The 23354-nt window shown below is 46.0% G+C and overlaps 1 protein-coding gene across 2 annotated transcripts in view; it reads right to left on the bottom strand.

Annotated features, from left to right (window-relative positions):
• LOC139578532 (E3 ubiquitin-protein ligase SH3RF1-like) overlaps positions 1-23354 on the bottom strand; it is a 51950-nt gene that overhangs the window by 4769 nt on the left and 23827 nt on the right. For both annotated transcript variants that reach the window (XR_011675570.1, XM_071406250.1), the window contains exons 3-10: positions 17140-17415; positions 13591-13686; positions 11790-12086; positions 7206-7316; positions 4099-4226; positions 3092-3262; positions 2640-2917; positions 2187-2500 (exon numbers count right to left, since the gene is read on the bottom strand). Coding sequence is in view for 1 of the 2 variants with exons in the window: in XM_071406250.1 (XP_071262351.1) it covers positions 2187-2500; positions 2640-2917; positions 3092-3262; positions 4099-4226; positions 7206-7316; positions 11790-12086; positions 13591-13686; positions 17140-17415 (1671 nt within the window). In the remaining variant the exon portion in view is untranslated. The remainder of the gene's footprint in view (positions 1-2186; positions 2501-2639; positions 2918-3091; positions 3263-4098; positions 4227-7205; positions 7317-11789; positions 12087-13590; positions 13687-17139; positions 17416-23354) is intronic.

The following is a 23354-nucleotide window of genomic DNA, read 5'->3' as shown; positions in this document are numbered from 1 at the left end:
GAGGAATTTTGTACCATTCCTCTTTACAAAACTGTTTCAGTTCAGCAATATTCTTGGGATGTCTGGTGTGAACTGCTCTAGAGGTCATGCCACGGCATCTCAAATCGGGCTGAGGTCAGGACTCTAAATGGGCCACTCCAGAAGGCGTATTTTCTTCTGTTGAAGTCATTTTGTTGTTGATTTACTTTAGTGTTTTGGGTTGTTGTCCTGTTGCATCAGCCAACTTCTGTCGAGCTTCAATTGGCAGACAGACTAAACTTCTCCTGAAAAATGTCTTGATAAACTTGGGAATTAATTTTCCCGTCGATGATAGCAAGCTGTCCAGGCCCCAATGCAGCAAAGCAGCCCCAAACCATGATTCTCCCTCCACCATACTTTACAGTTGGGATGAGGTTTTGATGTTGGTGTGCTGTGCCTTTTTTTCTCCACACATAGTGTTGTGTGTTCCTTCCAAACAACTCAACTGTAGTTTCATCTGTCCACAGAATATTTTGCCAGTAGCGTTGTGGAACATCCAGGTGCACTTTTGCAAACATCAGACGTGCAGCAATGTTTTTTTGGACAGCAGTGTCTTCTTCCATGGTGTCCTCCCATGAACACCATTCTTGTTTAGTGTTTTACATATCGTAGACTCGTCAACAGAGATGTTAGCATGTTCCAGAGATTTCTGTAAGTCTTTAGCTGACACTCTTGGATTCTTCTTAACCTCATTGAGCATTCTGCGCTGTGCTCTTGCAGTCATCTTTGCAGGACAGCCACTTCTAGGGAGAGTAGCAACAGTGCTGAACGTTCTCCATTTATAGACAAGTTGTCCTACCGTGGACTGATGAACATCAAGGCTTTCAGAGATAATTTTGTAACCCTTTCCAGCTTTATGCAAGTCAACAATTCTTAATCTTGGGCTTTCCGAGATCTCTTTTGTTCGAGGCATGGTTCACATCAGGCAACGCTTATTGTGAGTGTTTTTTATAGGGTAATACAGCTCTAACCAACATCTCCAATCTCGTCTCATTGATTGGACTCCAGGTTAGCCGACTCCAATTAGCTTTTGGAGAAGTCATTAGCCATACTTTTTTCCAACCTACACTGTGAATGTTTAAATTATGTATTCAATATAGACAAGAAAAATAAACTAATAACACAAATTATTGTAAAGAACACTATGTTTTTCTGTTGTTGTGACTTAGATGGTCAGATTAAATTAAATCCAGGTAATTCCAAAGGGTTCACATACTTTTTCTTGACACTTTATATACAAACGTGAGAGATATGCTAACATTGCAGATAGGAATACTGATGGCTAAGTTGTGGGGATGTAATGATTCACTGATATGCATCGGTCCCCAGTTCAAATGTTTAAGATATGGAGTGCATCGGTCCGCGGGAGCCCAAACTGTGCGCAGCTTCGCGTGCTGACCAATAGGTCGGCCTATTCCTGATCTGGCACATCTGCACGTCACCTTCAGCATTCAAATGTTTGTAAAATGGCTGGCACAATATTATCGATCAAACAAGTCGACTAAATGGGGTCAGCTGTAGTTGAAAGTGTTCTACAGGGATGCTGGCCATGTTGAGTCCAATGCTTCCCACAGTTGTGTTAAGTTGGCTGGTGGACCATTCTCTTGATACACACATGAAACTGTTGTGTAAAAAACCCAGCAGCATTGCAGTTCTCGACACAAACCGGTGCTCCGGCACCTACTACCATACCCCTTTCGAAGGCACTTAAATCTTTTGTCTTGCCCATCAATCCCTCCGAATGACACACATACAAAAATCCATGTCTCAATTGTCTCAAGGCTTCAAAATCCTTCTTCAATTAACTTGTCTCCTCCCCTTCATCTAAGTTGATTGAAGTGGATTCAGCAAGTGACATCAATAAGAGATCACAGCTTTCACCTGGTCAGTCTGTCATGGAAAGAGCAGGTGTTCTTAATGTTTATTATGAGATAGGGGTGAAATCCAAAGTTGTGCTATATATGAGCTCCATCAGCAGATTTTAATTTAGAATGGAAAATAAATGTGTTCATGCATCAAATGTTAGTGCATCGAATCGTATCACATCAAACCGAACTAAAACGTATCGTTCCTGTATGGTATCGGATCCCAAGTATCTAGATACGTATAGAATCATCTGGAAAGGGATCGATGCACATCCCTACTAGGGTGCTATCACGAAAGCCCACCTTGCCATCCTTGTCCAGCCGACAGGCGAGGGAGGAGTTAGCTGACATGGAGTTGCCGTTGCCGGGGGCGACAGGCATGGTGAGGACTGCCACTTGTCGCAGGGCATCGCCATCCAGGGACGCGGCGCTGACGTTTGGGGGGGTGAGGGAGGCAGCAGCACATCCCAGAGCCACCCCAGCGCGGACACAGCCCTGGGCAGGGTTGGAGGAGGAGGAGCAGGTCTGGGATTGGCACACTGCCAGGTAGGCTACAGATGTCTGTGACTGGATGGGCGTCACAGCAGCCGTGGGCCGGTCCTGACTGTGGCATGCAGCTGGGGGCAGAGAGGCATGTGGTTAGACTATACACACAGAACCATATGCCCCTTTCATCATATATTCACAATCACATACACTATCCTACACTGGCTACATGTATGCCTGCACCCTTCCTCTTCCCCCAGGGGACCCTACCTGTCCTGACAGCGTTGCGTGCCTGGTTAACAGTCATCTGGGACGTCATGTGCATGAGCACCTTGGCCTGTCCCGTTGTCACGTGAGCAGCCGTCACCATGCCCGCGGGTAAAGGGCTGGAGAGGGCGGGGCCCGGGCAGATGGGGAGGGCCTTGTTGAAGTCAGGCCCTGGAACGATGGCCCCCAGAGGAGTGGAGGGGCTGACGATGGTGACCCCTCGCCCAGCCTGGGTGCACAGAGCAAGGGGCACTTTGGGCTGGGTGCTGCCGGACACCGTCCTAATGGGACAAACAGAGGACAGGGAGGAGGGTTAGGGCTGGGGAGCCTTAGGAACGCTGCATATACAGAGATAATCAGTGTGTACGTGTGTGCGTGTACATATAGTATATATACACACACACGTGTATGTATGGTGTGTGTGTGTGGTGTGGTGCGTAAGGTCTGCGTCAGACCTGCTGACGGGGCTCATGTAATTGCCAGGAAACACTCCTATCTTGCCAGTGTGCATGGATGTGCCTTTGAACCATCCATCTTGACAGCGCTCGAGCACCAGGAACATCTCTCCCTTCCTCAGCTCCAACTCATCCTCCTTACGGGGGGTGTAGGGAAACAGGGCCACGTAGCTGGAGAGGGAGGCGAGAGAGACGGGAAACATCAAACACATATGGACACACACACGGGGACTGTCCAATTACCCTCAGGAGGAAATGAGTCAATCGAAGACGTGTTGTGTGTTTCGAACATTTAGTCTGTCACATGAGCTAAATTTACCCCCCTACCACAGTCTAAAGAATGTTCATCAACATCTCCTCTCTCTCTCTGAAACCCTTACTGGAAGACAGTCCCTTCTGGACTGGTCTTCCTACAGTACATTAAGAGAAAGCTGCACTATACTACTATAGAGGAATGCTATGGTTACGTTCTGAATGACACAGCTATGTGGGTCAGAGCACCACAGATGTGCTGTAAAGGGAGTGGGAAAGGCATGTCTCCAGGAACCTCAGAGGCTTTAAAGAACCACTGCTAAAAGACAGCAGACACTTTCACTGGTGTCAGGGGAGGGGAAATGAAGAAGAATGTAGACACACGGACAGATACACGCTTTGGGGAGGTGGGCCGTATTTAATTCCAATCAGGTGTCTGGAGTCTCAGAGGAGTAATGATGTGAGGGGCCAGGGGTCAAAGGTGACAGACAGGGTCTCTGATAGGACCCAGGAGACTGTCCCCCACAGGTGTTGTCCTTTCATCCGTCAACAGAGCTCTGGGTCAACCTCTGGTGCTCCACACTGACAGCTTAGGGGTCATTCAGAGGCTTGGAGAACTCCCAGAACCCACCCAGAAGGACCCATGCCCTAGCCATGTGTGGAACCTGCTGTTTCACTGCATGTTCTCTCGGGTTTAGCGTGCTTGTACTTTATACGTGGAAGAGTGTTACATGCATCTGTGTGTGTGTACTCACACTGTGGGTCTTTGCCGCCCACACTGTTCGCTAGTGCTGGGGAAGGGTCTCTGACTGGCAGCCAACGAGGAGGCTGCTCCCACCGCTGAGGATTGTGGTGGAGGCGGCGGGGGAGGAGGGAGAGCATCCTGTCAATGAAAACAACAAACATCAACAACGACAGTCTGAAAGAGATTAGACAGCATATTAGAACAGTTTACAGTAAGCTTGAATCAAATCTCTCACATACAAAAACATCTTTGTATGGAGCCGAAAGAAAGACCGGAACCACAAATAAACAATTACATGCCTTTAGCACAACATGACAGTGTTACATTACTGTTATAGCTCTCATGAGTCCTCTGAAACATGACCCGCCAAACCGCGCTTCTTAACACCCGCCCGCTTAACCTGAAAGCCAGCCGCACCAATGTGTCGGAGGAAACACCGTTCAACTGATGACAGAGGTCAGCCTGCAGGCGCCCGCCACAAGGAGTCGCTAGAGCGCGATGAGCCAAGTAAAGCATCCCCGGCCAAACCCACCGCTAACCCGGATGACGCTGGGACAATTGTGCGCTGCCCTATGGGTCTCCCGATCACAGCCGTGACAACCTGGGATCGTACCCGGGTCTGTAGTGACGCCTCTAGCATGGCGATGCAGTGCCTTAGACCGCTGCGCCACTCGGGAGGCCCACCCCTGGCCTTTTAACCAATGACTGACTAGGTGTTACATAATGAGAGAAACTGGTCAGTGAAAGAGGGATATCATTTACTCTGTTCAATGAGGGAGAGTATCGCTTGGCACAGAGGTTTGGTCTTGTCCCCAACTTCCCCCGAGATCTGGGAAGGAATCTCCAGCGTGCTTGTTTGCTTGTTTGTTGCTATAGAAACGACACTGGGGCCTGGTGAATCCATTGCTGTGTTTAATGAGGACCATATGAAAGTAAAAACATTTCTTTAAACATTATATAGTTCAGCCCACCGGCCAGCAGATTCCTCTGGGCTCTCATCCTTGTTCTGCCTCTAACGGGACAGAAACCAGACCTAAACAACTATTACACAATCATACACATTGGTGTACTGAGAAAGAGGTGGGTTTCTTCTAAACATGTGTAACTATCCATGTACAGTGACTTCAGAAAGTATTTATACCCATTTATTCAACTTTTTCTTGTTACAGCCTGAATTCCAAATGGATTTTTCCCCACCCATCTACACACAATATCCCATAATGACAAATGAAAACATGTTAGCTAATTTATTGAACATGAAATACAGAACCATCTAATTGACATAATTATTCAGACCCCTTTGCTATGACACTCCAAATTGAGCTCAGGTGCATCCAATTTCCTTTGATCACCATTGAGATGTCGTTACAACTTGATTGGATTCCACCTGTGGCCAATTCAATAGTTTGGACATGATTTAGAAAGAAACACACCTGTCTATAAGGTCCCACAGTTGACAGTGCATGTCAGAGCAGACACTACACCATGAAGTCTGAAGTCTGTAGATCTCTGAGATAGAATTGTGATGAGGCTTATATCTGGGGAAGGGTTTAACAATTTCTAGAGTGTTGAAAGTTTCCAAGCGCACCGTGGTCTCCATCACTGGGAAATGATAAAAATATGTAACTACCCAGACGTCAAAACCAAACTGAGCAACCGGGCAAGAAGGACCTTGTTCAGGGAGGTGACCAAGAACCCAATGACCACTGACAGAACTACAGAGTACCTTGGCTGAGATGGGAAAACCTGCCAGAAGGACAACAGTCTCTACAGCACTACACCAATCTGGGCTTTATGGGAGTGGCCAGACGGAAGCCACTCCCGAGAAAAAGGCACATGACAGCACGCCTGGAGTTTACTAAAAAGGCACGTGAAAGATAGTCTTCTGATGATAATTTTTTTCATCTATTTGGCCTGAATGCAAAGCGCTATGTCTGGAGAAAACCAGGCACAGCTCATCACCCGTCTAACACCACCCCTACCGTGAAGCATGGAGGTGGCAGCATCATGGGGATTCTTTTCAGCAACTGGGACTGGGAGACTGGTAAGGATAGAGGGAACAATGAATGGAGCCATATACAGGCAAATTCTTGATGAGAACCTGCTTCACAGTGCAAACAGACTGGGGGCGAAGATTTACGTTCCGACAGGACAATGACCCTAAGCATATAGCCAAAGCAACGCTGGAATGGCTTCAGAACAAGAATGTGAAAGTCCTTGACCTGCAAAGCCAAAGCCCAGACTTGAATCCCATTGAAAATCTGTGGAAAGACTTGAAGATTGCGGTTCACAGCCACTTCCCATCTAACTTAACAGGGCTTGAGAAAATCTGCAAGGAAGAAAATCCCCAAATCCAGATGTGCAAAAGCTGAAACAGAAATACCCAAGTTGACTCAAAGCTGCAATCGCCACCAAAGGTGATAAAGCATTGACTCGTGTGTGAATCCTTATGGAAATGAGAATTCTATATTTCATTTTCAATACATTTTCAAACATTTCCAAAAACATGTTTTCACTGTTATTATGGGGTATTGCATGTAGATAGGTGAGACAGAAAAACAAAATAAATGGATTTCAGGCTGTAACAAAATGTGGAATAATTCAAGGGGTATGACTACTTTCTAAAAGCTCTGTATCTGCAGAGAAATAAACAAGGAACAAGATAAATGTGTCTCAACTTGACATTAACAGGCCTGAGGAGCAGACAGACATAACTACTATGGAGCAATGGGGGAGGGAGTGGCACAGCATTCAGAAGGGCCTACATGCTTGTGTGTGTGTGTGTTGGTGCACTGCTGACGCTAGAGCGGAGATAATTAGACTGCCTGCAGGCCAGAGAAATCATCTGTAGAGAAACATCATGTAGGAGTTCTCCATTGAAGCGGAGAGCTCAACCTTTATGTATACATTCTCAGCAGTACCACATAGCAACACAGCCACACACCCAGCTGAACACGGCACAGCCATGGCAGCAGGCGCCCATACGCTACTGTATGCAGGTTCCGTTTTAAGAGGAACCTGATGTAAGTGAAGTGCCATGGGCCAATTTAAAATCTTTTAAAGCCAGTATTAGAGGCCCAGTAGCGTAGTTTCAGTTGAAGAGAGAACTCCACCTACCACAGGGATGGATGCGTAGCTCGTCTCCGGGGGAAACGTGAAGACAGTTGCCGTAGTAACAGGACTGCTGGGGGGAGGGGTCACTATGAGTCCAGCTGTGCAGATGTGTACCTGTTGAGGATGGACAAAGTCAGACAACTTCCTCAATACCACCACTACTCCCATACAATATAATAGCATTACACACAGGGCACAGGACTGTGTGCTAGAACAACTATGGCATTTCAACGATAGTTGCAACCCTCCATTTGTACTAGTCTGTCTCCTTGCATCCAGTCTCACATGGGCAGAAGACTTATGTTTGATCTAACAGACTAGTTATTTAATCTCTAAACAGGGTTGGGGAGTAACTGATTACATGTAAGCCACTGATTACATGTAATCAATTACATGCAATTGGGTTACAAAAAAACGATACCCAGTTACGTTACCAGCACATATATAGTAATCAGATTAGAGATACTTTAAAAAAAACTAGATGATTCCCTATTGGATTACTTTTCAATTCAGAAAGGATGTTCACGAAAACAGAAAGGTGTCAATATATTTTTTCTCAATGACATTCAATTCAGCTTTGAAAAAAGGCGCAGGTTTAAGTTTTTTCCCAACTGAGCGAATCTAACCACAAGTCAGAGACCACTAGGATGACACACCAAATGCATTTGGTGGATCCTTTTTGTCTTCTTCTAATACCTCTTATAAGGAAAGTCAGCAATTTACGTTACTGAGTTTGGATAATCCAACAGTTACATTACTGATAACAATTTGACAGGTAACGGATTACATTTAGAAAGTAACCTACCCAACCCAGTCTCTAAAACATGTCACACACGGCCTTAAAATGCCACATTGAATGGAAATGTCGCCTTCACAGCAGCGGTGGACCCAATTGGCTAAGTCAAGCTGTGCTGGTGTCCTGATGACACGCTTGGCTGGGTGAGGTCATATGACTGTCAAGAACAAGTTTTCATTGGCCGGGTGAAGACGGATAACTGCTGAGGTCCCTTGCTAAGAGAAAGTGAACCACAGTGATTCACGCTTTGCATGACACTGACTCACAGGGCAATACTGTTGGACACACAATGTCTCCTTGTACCCTTTACTCCCCACAAACCATGCGTGACTGCCCCAGACAGAGCAGCCTCAAGGTAAATCATTACAGAGGACCCACCTCAAACTCAAATCAACTGTGTAGCAGGGGAAGGTGCAATGAGGCAAGACGGCCACAAAAACGTCTCATCGTGAGGGGCTGCAGTACCCACACTTGCAGTACTGTACTAGGCGATGTCTGCATTGAGCATTTAGCTATATGTGTATGAGCCACATATGTTAGTGTATATGTGTACAGCACATCAGTTACAACATAAGTGTTCCCGATTTACAACACATTAAAGAGTAGCAGTTCTGTTTTCATATACTACAGGCTCCTTTAGTCAACAGTCTCTTCAAGTCCATTCCCTCTAAAATAAAAGCAGTGGACATAGGGCGTGTTCATTCCCATACACTCCCTCCCTCTGGCCCCCCGGGCAACGACTGCTTCCCATTGTTGATTTTCAGTCTGCTTTGAAGGAGCGAGAGAAGAGGAGCGAGAGAAGAGCGGCGAGAGGCCGAGCCACAGATTCCACCTGGGGTCTCGCTCCATCTTTATATGTGTTTTTATTAAGCCCATTAATAAATCAAACCCATCGTGAGTCGTACAGCGCCTGTTTCAAAGAGCAGGCTCACCTCCCAGGTGGGAACGGAGGTTTTATAATAAAGAGTGTGTCTCGTTCATAATGATGGCAGATAAAGTCTGAAGAGTTTAAAATACATCATTCTCCCCTCTCCCTGTGGGGCCAAAGCTTTAATGAGAGCTGGATCTTCCCAAAATGAAAAGGTATATGGATGCACAAAAATAATCTGTTTCTGGAGAAGCTGTCGGCACACACACACACACACACACACACACACAGAGAGAGAGGAATGCCAGCAGTTGGAGAAAGGATTTGTGAGGCTGTCGTTTCCCAGGAGAAGCTGTGGGTAAAGCATGTTAGTGTGTCTGAAATGTGTTGCGGCCCAATGCCCAAGGGGGTGAGACAGCGAGAAGACACTCAAATGGTACATTCTATTCTCCTACTCAAAATATAACCAAGAAGAGAATCACACCCTCCAAAATAAATGCTCAATTTCTGACTGCTGCAACAGACAGAAGAAGCCGGGGACTACGAGGGAGACCACTGAATGCTGTCAGACGATAGACGATAAAGCCATGTTGGTTTAATACGTAAAGAAATGTCAAATTTTTTAAGATACACTACATGACCAAAAGTATATGGACACCTGTTCGTCAAACATCTCATAAAAAAAAAAGAATGGGCATTAATATGGAGTTGGTCCCTCCTTTGCTGCTATAACAGCCTCCACTCTACTGGGAAGGCTTTCAAGAAGCCACGAGCATCAGTGAGATCGGGCACTGATGTTGGGCGATTAGGCCAGGCCCGCAGTCGGCATTCCAATTCATCCCAAAGGTGTTCGATGGGGTTGAGGTCAGGGCTCTGTGTAGGCCAGTCAAGTTCTTCCACACTGATCTCGACAAACCATTTCTGTATGGACCTCGTTTTGTGCACGGGGCTGTTGCCACAAAGTTGGAAGCACAGAATCATCTAGAATGTCATTGTATACTGTAGCGTTAAGATTTCCCATCACTGGAACTAAGAGGCCTAGCCTGGACCATGAAAAACAGCCCCAGACCATTATTCCTTCATCAAAACTTTAGTTGGCACTAAACATTGGGGCCGTAAGCATTTTCCTGGCATCCCGACAAACCCAGATTTGTCCGTCAGACTGCGTGATTCATCACTCCAGAGAACTCATTTCCACTTCTCCAGTCCAATGGTGCACAAGCTTTACACCACTCCAGCCGACGCTTGGCATTGCGCATGGTGATCTTTGGCTTGTGTGCGGCTGTTCGGCCATGGAAAGCCATTACATGACTCTCCCGACGAACAATTATTGCGCTGGCGTTGCTTCCAGAGACAGTTTGGAACTTGGTAGTTAGTATTGCAACCGAGGACAGACGATTTTTACACGCTACGCGCTTCAGGACTCGCCGTTCCGGTTCTGTGAGTTTGTGTGCCTTATCACTTCACGGCTGAGCCGTTGTTGCCCCTAGATGTTTCCACTTTACAATAACACTTACAGTTGACCAGGGCAGATATAGCAGGCCAGACATTTGACAAACTGACTTGTTGGAAAGGTGGCATCCTTGTGCTACGTTGTCACAGCTCTTCAGTAAGGCCATTCTACTGCCAATGTGTGTCTATGGAGATTGCATGGCTGCGTGCTCAATTTTATACACCTGACAGCAACGGGTGTGTCTGAAATAGCCAAAATCACTCTTTGGAGGGATGTCCACATACTTTTGTATATATAGTGTACTTCAAACCAAAATAACACTCATGAAATGAAGTCAACATTTAACCTTCATGTGAAGAGAGTGTATGCTCATTGGCAATGTCAGTATAGAAGTCCCTACTCTGTACACCAAGCAGGCTGGGGTGAGGCAGCTGTCGTCTCAATGCTCCTCTATGCTGTTCTCCACTGGAGAAAAAAAATGGGGGGAAAAACTAAGCAACCTACTGAAGGTTCTCACAGCCCCCCGTCAGTCACAGAACGCTTCAGCCTGCCTGACACGCTAACGAATCATCTGTCTGTCTGTGTGTCTGTCAATCTCATAGTCTGTGTGTCTGTCTGCCTGCTAAACTGTCTGCCTGTCTGTGTCTGTCAAGCCCCCAGCCACCCCCCCCTCTCCCTCTCCCTCTACAGAGCCTGACAACCACAGAGCAGCTGTGAGTGGTTGCCATTCCGAGGTTGCTGTGGAAACCTCGGGGGCTAAGCTGGAGTCTTTTTTTGCGGGCGAGTGGAGTCACGCAGCCGTAATTTCAAACGCTTGGACGAAGCCTTGGCCTGTTCGGCATGACGTGTGGAGAGAGGGAGGGAAGTGTGGGTAATTGCTGACATAAGGAGAGTGGGAATCTTTATCGGGGAACAAAAACATCTGATGAAAACAAGTGTGGAATCTGCTTGTTGTTTGTGCTTGTTGCATGAGCGTCTTTAGTGCACATAGTTTCCCTCGGTTCCTCACTCATTACGCCTGATTAACAAGCCCAGATGGACAGTGTGGAGCCGACATGGACAGGAAGCAGGACACACACTGAGGGTTATGACAGATCTGGTGACAGAGTGACAAGTCCATCACCTATCCCATGAAATCAATGGCAGTGATTATACACTAGTCCATAGTACAGACACCCACCCATAGACAGATGAGCTGTTATGCTGGCCAACAGGATGGTTTTTACAATTCTGGTTTAAGGGGGTTGTTCAGAACAAAGTTCTACAATAAATTGTGGAGGAATTCATTACTAGGTACAATAGACTTTGGGTTATGGGTAAATTAATTTCATTCATCATATACAAGAGTGCTTCAGACATAAGGTTCTCTCGATTTAGTGGCTTCCTCGTTGAATACAAGGCCCCTAACCAAACAGTACAAAGACACTGGACAAGAGGGAACGCAGTAGCTCCCTCTCCCTCCTATCTCACCTGTGAGGGTGCGCTGCAGGACAGTCCTCCGCTGATCTCGCTGATGCGTGCGGCTGCCGTGGGGTTGGAGGAGCTGATGAGGACCGGCCCACTGATCTCCATGGAGTGTCTCTGGGGGGGCGGGGCCAGACAGGGCTTGTGGGACATGGTGAGGGAGGTGAACGAGTGGCGCTTCTTACTGTTTTTCTTCTCCCCGGCATGGTGGGGGCCCCCGTTACTCTGGGGGCCCGACGAGGCCCCCTCGCCAGAGTCCCCAGGCTTGTCTAACTCAATCAGCTGGCGGGCCGCAGAGTTAAACTACAGAAGGAGAGAGGAAACAGGATGACATAGGGAAGGGAAGGCGGGAAAAGGAGAAGGGAGAACATGGAGATCAGGATGTAGAGGGGTAGATAGGAGAGAAAGGGAGTTGTTAATATGATAATGAAAGCTGTCACTCTTCATAATGAAACTAGCTATAGTGAAAACCACCCTTTGCCGTTATCTGATGGGAGAAAGCAGTGTGCTGAGAATGCTGCCAGTGCCAGGGGGTTGAGAGAAGACCTTGGGCTCAGGGGGAGTGGAGGGTTTTCAGGCAGCCAGCGAGCGGAGGAGACTGCAGGCCTTCACGGCCTCTTTCGTGTGAGGCAGGAATCAAAGGAGGAACACTAAAAAGGGTTTAGCTAATCACAGGGAGGACGAGGGAGCACTCCACGACACAGATAGCCCCGAGCTGCTCTTCCTCTACTTAGAACATCAAAGCGGAGAATTTTCACACCAATCCTGAGGAGAGGCAGTGCTAAGCTGGGTTCACCAAGTGGTCCCGTGTACACACGTAGCACTAGATCAGATGTACAGCCAAATATAGAACGGGTATCAGTATAGAATCACTGCACAGACAGAACTCCCCATCCATAATCAAGTGTGGTTATGCAAGACCTAGATTTGAGTTTGTCCTCTGACAGTGCCAGAATTGTTCATATTTTCTTTTAAAAAGCTATTTACTGTGTGACATATGCTGAATGTACAGTACTCATCATTTGGATATTTGTGTAACCTGTGCGAGACACGAGTAAAAAATGTCTTCCTTGGAGGAAAACATAGTATGTCTGCTGTGAAAACACAGCCAATTGTATATGCACGAATGGTTTCGCATCCATTCCCTTCAAAAACGCCCCCGTCGGGATATTAGACAAACCTAAAAATCTGTCACATGAATGGGGCCTTTTTCTCCTCCTCTGCTTCTAAGAATGTCACTTTCGACGTCAGAATCAAAGATTACCTTCACAAAAGCATTCACACGGAAAAAGGTCTTGCCTTCCTCAAATTGTGCTTCCTTTTATGACATGTCTCCGCCCACTCCTGTGTTTCTCTCTACCATGCTCCTCCATTAAGAGAGAAATGCTGTTCGAAAAGGTTTTCATAGTGCCACTGGTTACTTCTGCATGTTACTTCTACATTCTCCGGTTATGTTTCAGGTCTATTACACAGGTAAGGTTCATCATCCCAGCAGACAGTTCTCTACTAAAACAGCAGTGATCAGTAAGGCTTTTGTAGGACAGTGAATTACCTCAGGATGCCCAATCAGCAGTAAATCTACTGGAATGTTTAGTACTTCGGTGAAATATATTTTGACCGTTTTCAGGGGCGAAGCAACAGGGGAGAGCAGAGAGAGCACTAATGTGCACATTTCGCAAGATGTCTAACAAAGCAAAAATTATAGCACTAACACACTCAGCATTTTCCAAACTCTTCCTGAGGTAAAATGCTCCCCTGGACATATCAGGGACGCTCCGGTTAACACTTGGAGGAACATTTCGCTTACCTCAACATATGATATGGGGAAGATTCCTATTTTATCCCCCAGCATTCCCTCTGCCCAGTTTTCATCCACTCGGCGAATCACAGTCAGAATATCATCCTAGAAGAGAAAATAGAGAGAGGTTGTTACTGGGCAGACTGTCATTAAAGATGCTGCTAACCAGCAGAGTTTTAGATCCTTTATGAAGAGAGAGAGAACATGTTTTATTAAAAACTAAAAGGAAGTGCCCACATTAAGGCTAGACTGCATTATAAGAGCAATAAACTGGATCCTGTTTAGAAAGGAACAAGCCAAGCACTTTCCTTTGTTTCAGATTTTGCTCATAAGACATAAAAAACAGCAGACAGCTTATAAAAGTCAAAGATAGAAAGTAATGACCCATTGGGTATATTTGAATAGATCCAGGAATGAAGTAATTTAGCAACAGGGGTTGGAACCGGTTCAGGGATACGTTAAAATAACACAATTATTTTACATTTATACTGTTCTGGAACAGAACCGTTATTTTAAACACATGGGAACCGGTTAATGCTGTTCTTTTACGTTCTGGGCATTTTTTTCCCTGTCCCACAAAAATCGCATCACAGCTCTATTCATGTGACAGTTTTTAGCGTCTATGCAAAGCCCTCACTCTGTCACTCAGAAACGTGTTCCAGTGTCTGCCTGTCAGTGCGTGTGTAGGCTACCTGCCCCTGCGGAAGCATAGGTTACTGTAGAATGCTGACGATGTTACAACTGTGATTCAGAAATTAGGAAGAGAAATGTTTAATTAGAGAAGAATTTAACTTTTTCAATGCTAGTTAAGGATACTATAATGTCATCTAATTCAGATAACGTGTGTCATAAGATGCCCAGTGCTTCAAGTCTCCTACTCCCCACCTGCAAAATTTCAGTTGTATCTCACGCCCTACATGTGTCTGTCCATAGTGACTGGCAGCACAGTGTGTGTTTGTCTTTCATTATGGTTAAACCATGCAAAAGACAATATGCTCTTAACAACCTTCCTATACAGATTAAATAGCTTACCTGCTCCATTATGAGCTGCTGTATCCGCACTGATTGGTGAAGCCATTTAATGTCAAACTAAATGTAAAAATGTTTTTTTTTTAAGAAATGTATTTGAGGTTTAAAAAGGAACAATATAAACCGGTAATTTTTGGGTGTTTGAACCGGTTCAGAACTTTATTTTTCTGGTTAGAACAGTGGAATGAAATTTTTTTGGGTTCTGTTTTCGATTGGAAAATAATTTGTTCCAACCCGCTTAGCAATTGTACAGTAGGTGCAGTGTGAGCGTGGATAACTGGTCCTCTACACTAGGAGGGAAAATGTATTGCATCAGCAGGACACGTCCACAAAGACCGCCACGAACTCACTCAGTGTGGTCAGGGTTAAGCCACAGAGCTTTTACAATCAACAGTTGAGCGGTTAGACGCTCCAAAAACAGGAAAATGACAGCTTAGAAAAAAACAGTATACGTTGTAATTAAAACTCTTGCTACTATGTCCTATGTGGTACGTCTGTAAAGTCTAGTGTCGTCACGATACCCACATTTTACAAACGATGCGAGGCCAAGTATCACGATACCAAGTAGTATCGGGAGGGGGGGAATGTTATGCTCATGTGCTACACAACCAATCTGTGACTGATGTTCACACTTCTACTCAATAAAACACATACTGAACATAACGTCACACTGTTCAATGTATAACATAGAATGGCTAATTTCTCATATTTGCAAAGGTCTACCTGTGATTTGCTGGAGGAAGGAATATACATGCATAATGATCTGCATGTCATTGTGTCAGTAAGGGGAAAACACTGCATGAAACCTACTCATCAGTTCACACACTCACACTCCCTCGCTCTCTTTCTCTCTCTCATAAGCACACACACCACTCATAAGCACACTCACAAACACACACTGCTCCCAACTTTAAAAAATGTTAGGCACCAAACAGAATGTAAGGTGCACCAGAAAAATATAGGTTTTTGATATAGTTAGGCCTATATGAATCCTAACTTTGAATAAACATCTTGTGAGTAGCAGACCCTTTTCCTTTCTTCCTGTGCCAATCAAATTTGCCTAGATCTACTGTGAAGTTACCAGGTTGTTAGCTAGCTTGGTAACATAACTGAAAATTGTGTGTTATCAAACCAATAATTAGCAGTCAGGGATTGGTTTAAAAATGTCTCGCGACATGGTTTGTGAAATTATATCAAATGCGCGCAAAATCGTGCAGGAAGAATAAACGTTAGCTCCGGTTATATGAGTCAACATTTCTTTCATACCATTTTACATTTTCTATGCCTTTTTCCATGCTGTTGCAAAGCTGTTTTTCTTCTCTGGCATTGCTGCATGGCAGCGAACTTGCAAAGCCTATACTCAGACTGGCCTGTGCTCTTGGTTATATCAGGGATGAAATGATATACAATGTATCAACTTTGCTTGCTCTGTGCACTGCTCCAATGTATCACATGTAACAGAAGACTGATCAGGGTCTCTCTCCATCCCCACTCATCATCAAGGCTATATTATATTTACAAAACTGATGGAGGAATAGATGCGCTGGTAGAGGATGCTGAGAGAAGCAGGTGGGTGAGGGCTGGTAGAGGATGCTGAGAGAAGCAGGTGGGTGAGGGCTGGTAGAGGATGCTGAGAGAAGCAGGTGGGTGAGGGCTGGTAGAGGATGCTGAGAGAAGCAGGTGGGTGAGGGCTGGTAGAGGATGCTGAGAGAAGCAGGTGGGTGAGGGCTGGTAGAGGATGCTGAGAGAAGCAGGTGGGTGAGGGCTGGTAGAGGATGCTGAGAGAAGCAGGTGGGTGAGGGCTGGTAGAGGATGCTGAGAGAAGCAGGTGGGTGAGGGCTGGTAGAGGATGCTGAGAGAAGCAGGTGGGTGAGGGCTGGTAGAGGATGCTGAGAGAAGCAGGTGGGTGAGGGCTGGTAGAGGATGCTGAGAGAAGCAGGTGGGTGAGGGCTGGTAGAGGATGCTGAGAGAAGCAGGTGGGTGAGGGCTGGTAGAGGATGCTGAGAGAAGCAGGTGGGTGAGGGCTGGTAGAGGATGCTGAGAGAAGCAGGTGGGTGAGGGCTGGTAGAGGATGCTGAGAGAAGCAGGTGGGTGAGGGCTGGTAGAGGATGCTGAGAGAAGCAGGTGGGTGAGGGCTGGTAGAGGATGCTGAGAGAAGCAGGTGGGTGAGGGCTGGTAGGGGATGCTGAGAGAAGCAGGTGGGTGAGGGCTGGTAGAGGATGTCGCTGGCTGATCACATCTGCCACATGTGATATGCGCATGAAAGTGAACTGCACATTGGACCGGTGCAGACAAGAGACTAGTTGCTGTTGCTTCAAAAATGTATCTGAACTTAAACAACTGACTTTAGAAACATTTTATAACAGGCGCTAGTGGGTTTCTTTAGATTGGTAGGGCCGAAAAAGTTGGTAGTACTATATGAAAACGGTACTACAGTATTCTAAAATGTTGGTATCATAAGTAGTATTACACTTTGGTACCGTGATACTAGTATACCGTGCAACACTAGTAAAGTTGTCTATAACTCACCTTAGTAAAGGGCAGGCAATCCTTGTCTGCCTCCTTGTCTTTGAGCTCAAAGTCATAGAGGGCCTTGCACTGTGGCGGGGGCTGCGGCAGTGGCTTGATGATCTGGACAAAGTTGGTGGGGAAGAAACCGTGGACTCCGCCAATCTCCCCGTGGTACCAATTCTCATCCACCTGACGTCGCAGGATGATGACGTCACCCTTACCGAACTTGAGGTCCCCAGGTTCCTTGCCATCGTAGTTGTACAGGGCCTTGGCACAGGGTAGCTGGGGTACACCCTGTAGAGGGAGAGAGAGAACGAGAGTTCAGGCTAGACCCAAAATATCAGGACTGATGGAGCACCACTCAGAAGCACATACATTTTTCAAAACCCAGAGAGGTGTAACTGAAGACCAGAGCCACTAGGGACAAGAGCACAGTGAGGGGTAGTAGAGAGCACAGTGAGGGGTAGTAGTGATGGGTCACTCACACACACACACACGAGGGAATCAGGAATAAACCATCCTGACTTGAGCAGAGGAACACTTTCAGACAGACCGCGACGCCCTCACTCACCACTAGCCTATCATCCCTCCCTCAGGTGAATCATCGGCTTCCTCCAAGTCAGAGAGGGCCTCAGTCACCGCTCTCACCGGCATTCACCTCTCAGTTTCTCTCTAACCGAGAAAGAGACTCAAACGATGTACCTAAAAGAAGCTTGGCCCAAAACAGACACCAGATACTATGGGAACCAAAGGAAGGCCTACTTGCTATAGGAGCAGGAAGAAAGAAGAAGCAATAGATAAGAATACTCCTTGTTTTGGGAATGCAGTTAACAAAACCTGCATCTGTCTGAGTGTGTGTGTGTGTGTGCGCGCACGCGCGAGAGACACTGAATGTGTCTTGTTAGGGCCCCTTTAAGTGAGAAAGTCGGTTGTAGTACAGGATCAGAGTGAGACTGTGGTGAGCTTGGGTGTTTGTGGCTGGCTGGCTGTGTGTGTATGTGTAATGCAGCAGTCTAAACGCCCTGGGCCTGGCCCAGTTCTCTTACACAGGAAGGCTTGGTGGTCTCGACCTGCTAGTCCGGAGCCCTGAAAGGACCATTCAGGGGTGAGAACACAGAGGGGGGACCAGGGGGATCAATGAGCCCCATTCAGGATGGCTGTCCAAGAGGAGGGCACCCATCCAAAAATCCTCTACCCCCTTCCTATCCCTCCCTGTACCCTGTTAGAGGCCTTTAGAAGTGCTCAGAATCACAATCACTACCAACAGTGCCTGGATCCAAACACTGACAGGAAAGAAACTAGGCATTAAAGAGAGAACGGAGAAAGATACAGTCAAAGGTAAAGAGAAAGAGAAATGGGTGATAGAAAGAGGGTCTGGGAGAGAGGGAGGGAGAGAGGGAGAGAGAGAGAGAGCGAGAGAGAGAGAACGAGAGAACGAGAGAGAGGTGAAAGTAGAGTTTGGCGCAGGCAGGCACTGTGGTCTTGTTAAAGGCTAATGAAGTGTTTCGCGGCTGAGACGAGAACGAGAGTACAGAACACAGAGCTGTGATGCTGAGCCAGGGAGACATAACCCCGCCCGCGCACAATCACACAGCCCTGCTTAGACCTGGGCTCCGTCTTGCCTGGACCTCACAGCCAATCACACGCTGCACAGGATGGTCAGGGCTAAGGGGGGTCCGGGGGAGAGAGAAGAGGGGGGCAGGCAGCCCCCCAGATGTAAATGCACATTAACATTAAAAGCGCTGCTACTCGTTTAAAAATAACACTGCATGTTGTGCAGAAGAGGGAGAGGAGAAAAGGACGAAGAAAAAGGACAAACTGATATAAAACTGTGTACATTCAGACTGTTGGCACATTCAGGTCGCCTCATTTTCATGACATGGCTGTTCGTTAACCACCCTTAAGCTCGCTACACACCGTACGCAAACTCAGTGACTGAGCGGCGCTTTCTGTGTACCTTTGTGTGGCTAAAATGTTGGAACGGACCGTATACGACGCTCTGTTTGCATAGGGTGTGTAGGGCCCTTTAAACTCAACAATGGTCAGTACACACCAACTACAGTCAGTGTATTGAGTATTGACTTTACTCTCCTCACAAACCCAGTTCTCTGCAGTCCAGTAGTGCTTTCCACACACACGCAGTCACAGACTCTCTCCCTCTCAACTCGATTTGCCTCACACAAGAGGAGCCGTCAGCAGATTTACATTTCCCTGTTCCACCCCAGTTTGAGAGATAGCGTAGAGTGGGGGTCGGGCGGGGGGGGGGGGGGGTTGAAGAGACGGAGGGGGCTTCTGAATGGAAGAGTTGGTCTGCATGAATGAGATGGAAAAAGGATGGTGGGGGGGGGTCGTTTCCGTTTTGCAACCATGGAAACTATGCTAATGTGTCTGAACTGGACCAACATGAAGGAGTCTAATCCAGGCTTCAGTCCAGTCCAAACAACTGGCCGCCAGCCCTCCCGCCATGACTGTGTTAGTCACTGTACGACTGGGTTTCACAATGTACCAGTTTATGCCAATGCCCTCTTGTTTATAAAAGAGGGAGAGCATCCCCCACACAAATGGTACAATCTCTTATGGCTTTTCACCCCCATCCGGAGAGAGGCAGACAGAACAGACTGCGTCAGGGAACATCTTCCCTGCTCCTCAGCCTCTCCGCTCCCACAGATAAAGCCTTGATACCTGTGTGTTGAGGTGGCTGGGGCTCCCTTCCCAGGGAGAGCAATGAGATGGAAATCAATAGATACTAAGGCTTTAAATACAGCCAAGGGAAGAGGGTAAACTTTCGCTCTAGTCCCCTCCCTCCCTCTACCTCTCCCCCCTCTCCCGCCCACATTAACAGCTGCTCTGAATGAAATGTTTAATGGAAGTCATCATTCATCAGCATAACTCTGTATCAGACAGAGCCGAGCAGGGAGCTTTATCTCACCACTGCACCTCTAATGAGAATCTGACTATAGGCCACAACTAATCACTTCTGCCCTGGTTATAGATTTAAGCACATGATTTGACAGTACACCATCACAGACCTACTGAGTGTGTGGTGGTGTGAGGACTACGGTTGAACATACTTCCACATCACACATGAGAGAGGCCGACTACACAAACACACTATTTCGATCCACAACTATGCACTCTCTAATTTGCAGAAAATGTGTTTGTGTGCGTGCATGTGCAAGAGCAGCAGTAACAGGCTGCGTGTGAGGGCAGGGATCATCAATAGATTCAGCCGCGGGAAGATTCTTTGAGCAGATGGTCAGGGGCTGGAACATAATTACAAATAACTGCAAATTGACCGCAAGAAGTCCAAACAGATATCATATTTGACTAAAACAATAATTTCAAACCTTGCTTACATTTGTATATGATCACATATACACTATATATACACAAAAGCATGTGGACACCCGTTCAAATGAGTGGATTTGGACATTTCAGCCACACCCGTTGCTGACAGGTATATACATTCGAGCACACCGCCATGCAATCTCCATTGACAAACATTGGCAGTAGAGTAACTTTTTTTTGCTCAAAACTTGGGGGGGGCCCAAATAGAAGTCACCCGCAAGCCAGATTTGGCCCACGGGCCGCCAGTTGGGGAACCCTGGTGAAAGGCAATATTGTCTGGCATCAGATGGTGTGTGTAATCCTACCTTCATCAAAGATAATGCAATTAGACCTGAGTGGAGTGCTATGTGGATTTGGCTGTAATAGTATTCACTTCCACAGCATCGAATCATTACAGAATTACAACACTGTTCTGCTCCAAAGCATAGCCAGATGTCAACAACCAGCGAGCAAACAGACAACTACACAAAACACTATATGCATAAAGACACACGCAGAAAGACAGACAGGGGTAAGCTTAGGTCATTGCCTGTGGACTAGACTAACCCTAACCACCACTGACAACAGCAGCACTAGAAAAACAATCTGCCATTTTAACTAAGCAATCATAGGCTGTATACATGCCATGATTTATATTTACTGTAGTAGATTATGAAGAAAATGTCTGCTGCTCATCACACAGCTACTCTACCAAGTAACAGTAAGCAACTGCCATAGATGGCCATCGGACACACAGTCCTTTGACTACAGGTGCCTTTTGGGAAGTGAGGTCTACGCAGATCGTAGACAAAAAACCCTTTGCCAAAGAAAACTCCAGTCTCCAGTTTGGGAGGATTGAGGACTGTAGAGGTGTTCTTCTTCCAGCCATGTCTTTCGCCCCTGGGCTCGGTCTTTGTCAGCCCCCCCCCGGAGCCAGAAAGATCCCAGACATTCCTGGACAAAACAGTATCTTTCTCCAACCAGCACGTGGCATTCGGTCTTCAGTTAACATGTCACCATTTACTGATGAGTCTCCCCTAGAGTTGAGAAAGCACACAGGAAGGGAGTGACACAATGTGAAAGTGTGGAATTCTACAGGCAGTAGCCATCTTGTTTTCATTAAAGTGCCATTACTTTAAATTGCTTCCTAATGGTCTCGTTTATGACCACTGGGAGAGCGCAGCCTTCCCTGTTCCCTGCCTTCTCTCTCTGCGCCCTCTCTGTACATACAATCCTGGGGGGGGGGGGGGGGTCTTCTGATTGTGGATCATAAGCAGGGAAAGGACTAAGGAAGGTCAAGGAAATAATTAACAACATTGAACAAAATTATAAAACGCAACATGTAAAGTGTTGTTCCCATGTTTCATGAGCTAAAAGATCTGAGGAATTTTTCATATGCACAAAAAGCTTCTCTAAAATGTTTGTTTATATCCCTGTTAGTGAGCATCTCTCCTTTGCCAAGATAATCCACCTGACAGGTGTGGCATATGAAAAAGCTGATTAAACAGAATGATCATTACACAGGTGCACCTTGTGCTGGGACAATCGCGCGAGGCAAATGGTGGTTACACCAGATACAGACTGGTTTTCTAATCCACACTCCTACTTAAAAAAAAAAAAAGTGTGTGACCAACAGACACATACAGTGCATTTGGGAAAGTATTCAGACCCCTTGACTTTTCAAAACTTTGTTACGTTACAGCCTTATTCTAAAATGGATTAAATAAACATTTTTCTAAATCAATCTAAACACATTACCCCATAACAACAAAGCAAAAACAGTTTGAATTTTTTTGAATTTATAAAAAAATACAAAACAAATATACCTTAAGTATTCAGACCCTTTGCTATGCGACTTGAGCTCAGGTGCATCCTGTTTCCATTAATCATCTTTGAGATGTTTCTACAACTTCATTGGAGTCCACCTCTGGTAAATTCAATTGATTGGACATGATTTGGAAAGGCACACACACCTGTCTATATAAGGTCCCACAGTTGACAGTGCATGTCAGAGCAAAAACCAAGTCATAAGGTTGAAGGAATTGTCCGTAGAGCTCTGAGACAGGATTGTGTCGAGGCACAGATCTGGGGAAGGGTAGGGTACCAAAAAATGTCTGCAGCACTGAAGGTCCCCAAGAACACAGTGGCCGCCCGTAACAAAATGTTGAAAAGTCAAGGGGTCTGAATACTTTCCTAATGCACTGTATCTGTATTCCCAGTCATTTGAAATCCATAGTTTAGGACCTAATGAATACTTCAATTGGGGGTTAATGTGGTTCATTTGAGCTCGTCAGAGTCGGCAAGGTGAACCAGTTGTGATGTCTGCTATTTCAATAAATGAATCTCACCATGACAAAAAACGCTAACCTGCAGATATAGTACACTATATGCCAAAATATATTTTGATATGGTAAAATAATATTTGAGACGGTGCCTTCAGAAAGTATTCATACCCCTTCACTTGTTCCACATTTTGTTGTGTTACAGTCTGAATTCAATTTGTCTCACCCGTCTACACACACAATACCCCATAACGAAAAAGTGAAAACTTTGTTTTAGACATTTTTGCACATTTATTGAAAAGGAAATACAGATCTCATTTACATAAGTATTCACACTCCTAAATCAATACTTTGTAGAAGCACCTCTGGCAGCAATACAGCGGTGAGTCTTTCTGGGTAAGTCTAACACCTGGACTGTATAGTATTTGCACATTATTCTTAAAGGGGGAAAAAATCTTCAAGCTCGTTGTGGCTCATTGCTAGACAGCCATTTTCAAGTCTTGCCATAGATTTTCAAGCATATTTAAGTCAATATAGATTTTGCCTTGTGTTTTAGGTTATTGTCCTGCTGAAAGATGAATTTGTCTCCCAGTGTGTCAGAAAGCAGACTGAATCAGGTTTTCC

The sequence above is a fragment of the Salvelinus alpinus genome, chromosome 6 (assembly GCF_045679555.1).
Source record: "Salvelinus alpinus chromosome 6, SLU_Salpinus.1, whole genome shotgun sequence".
Classification (NCBI taxonomy): domain Eukaryota; kingdom Metazoa; phylum Chordata; class Actinopteri; order Salmoniformes; family Salmonidae; genus Salvelinus; species Salvelinus alpinus.
This window is presented reverse-complemented; position numbering and strand designations above follow the sequence as displayed.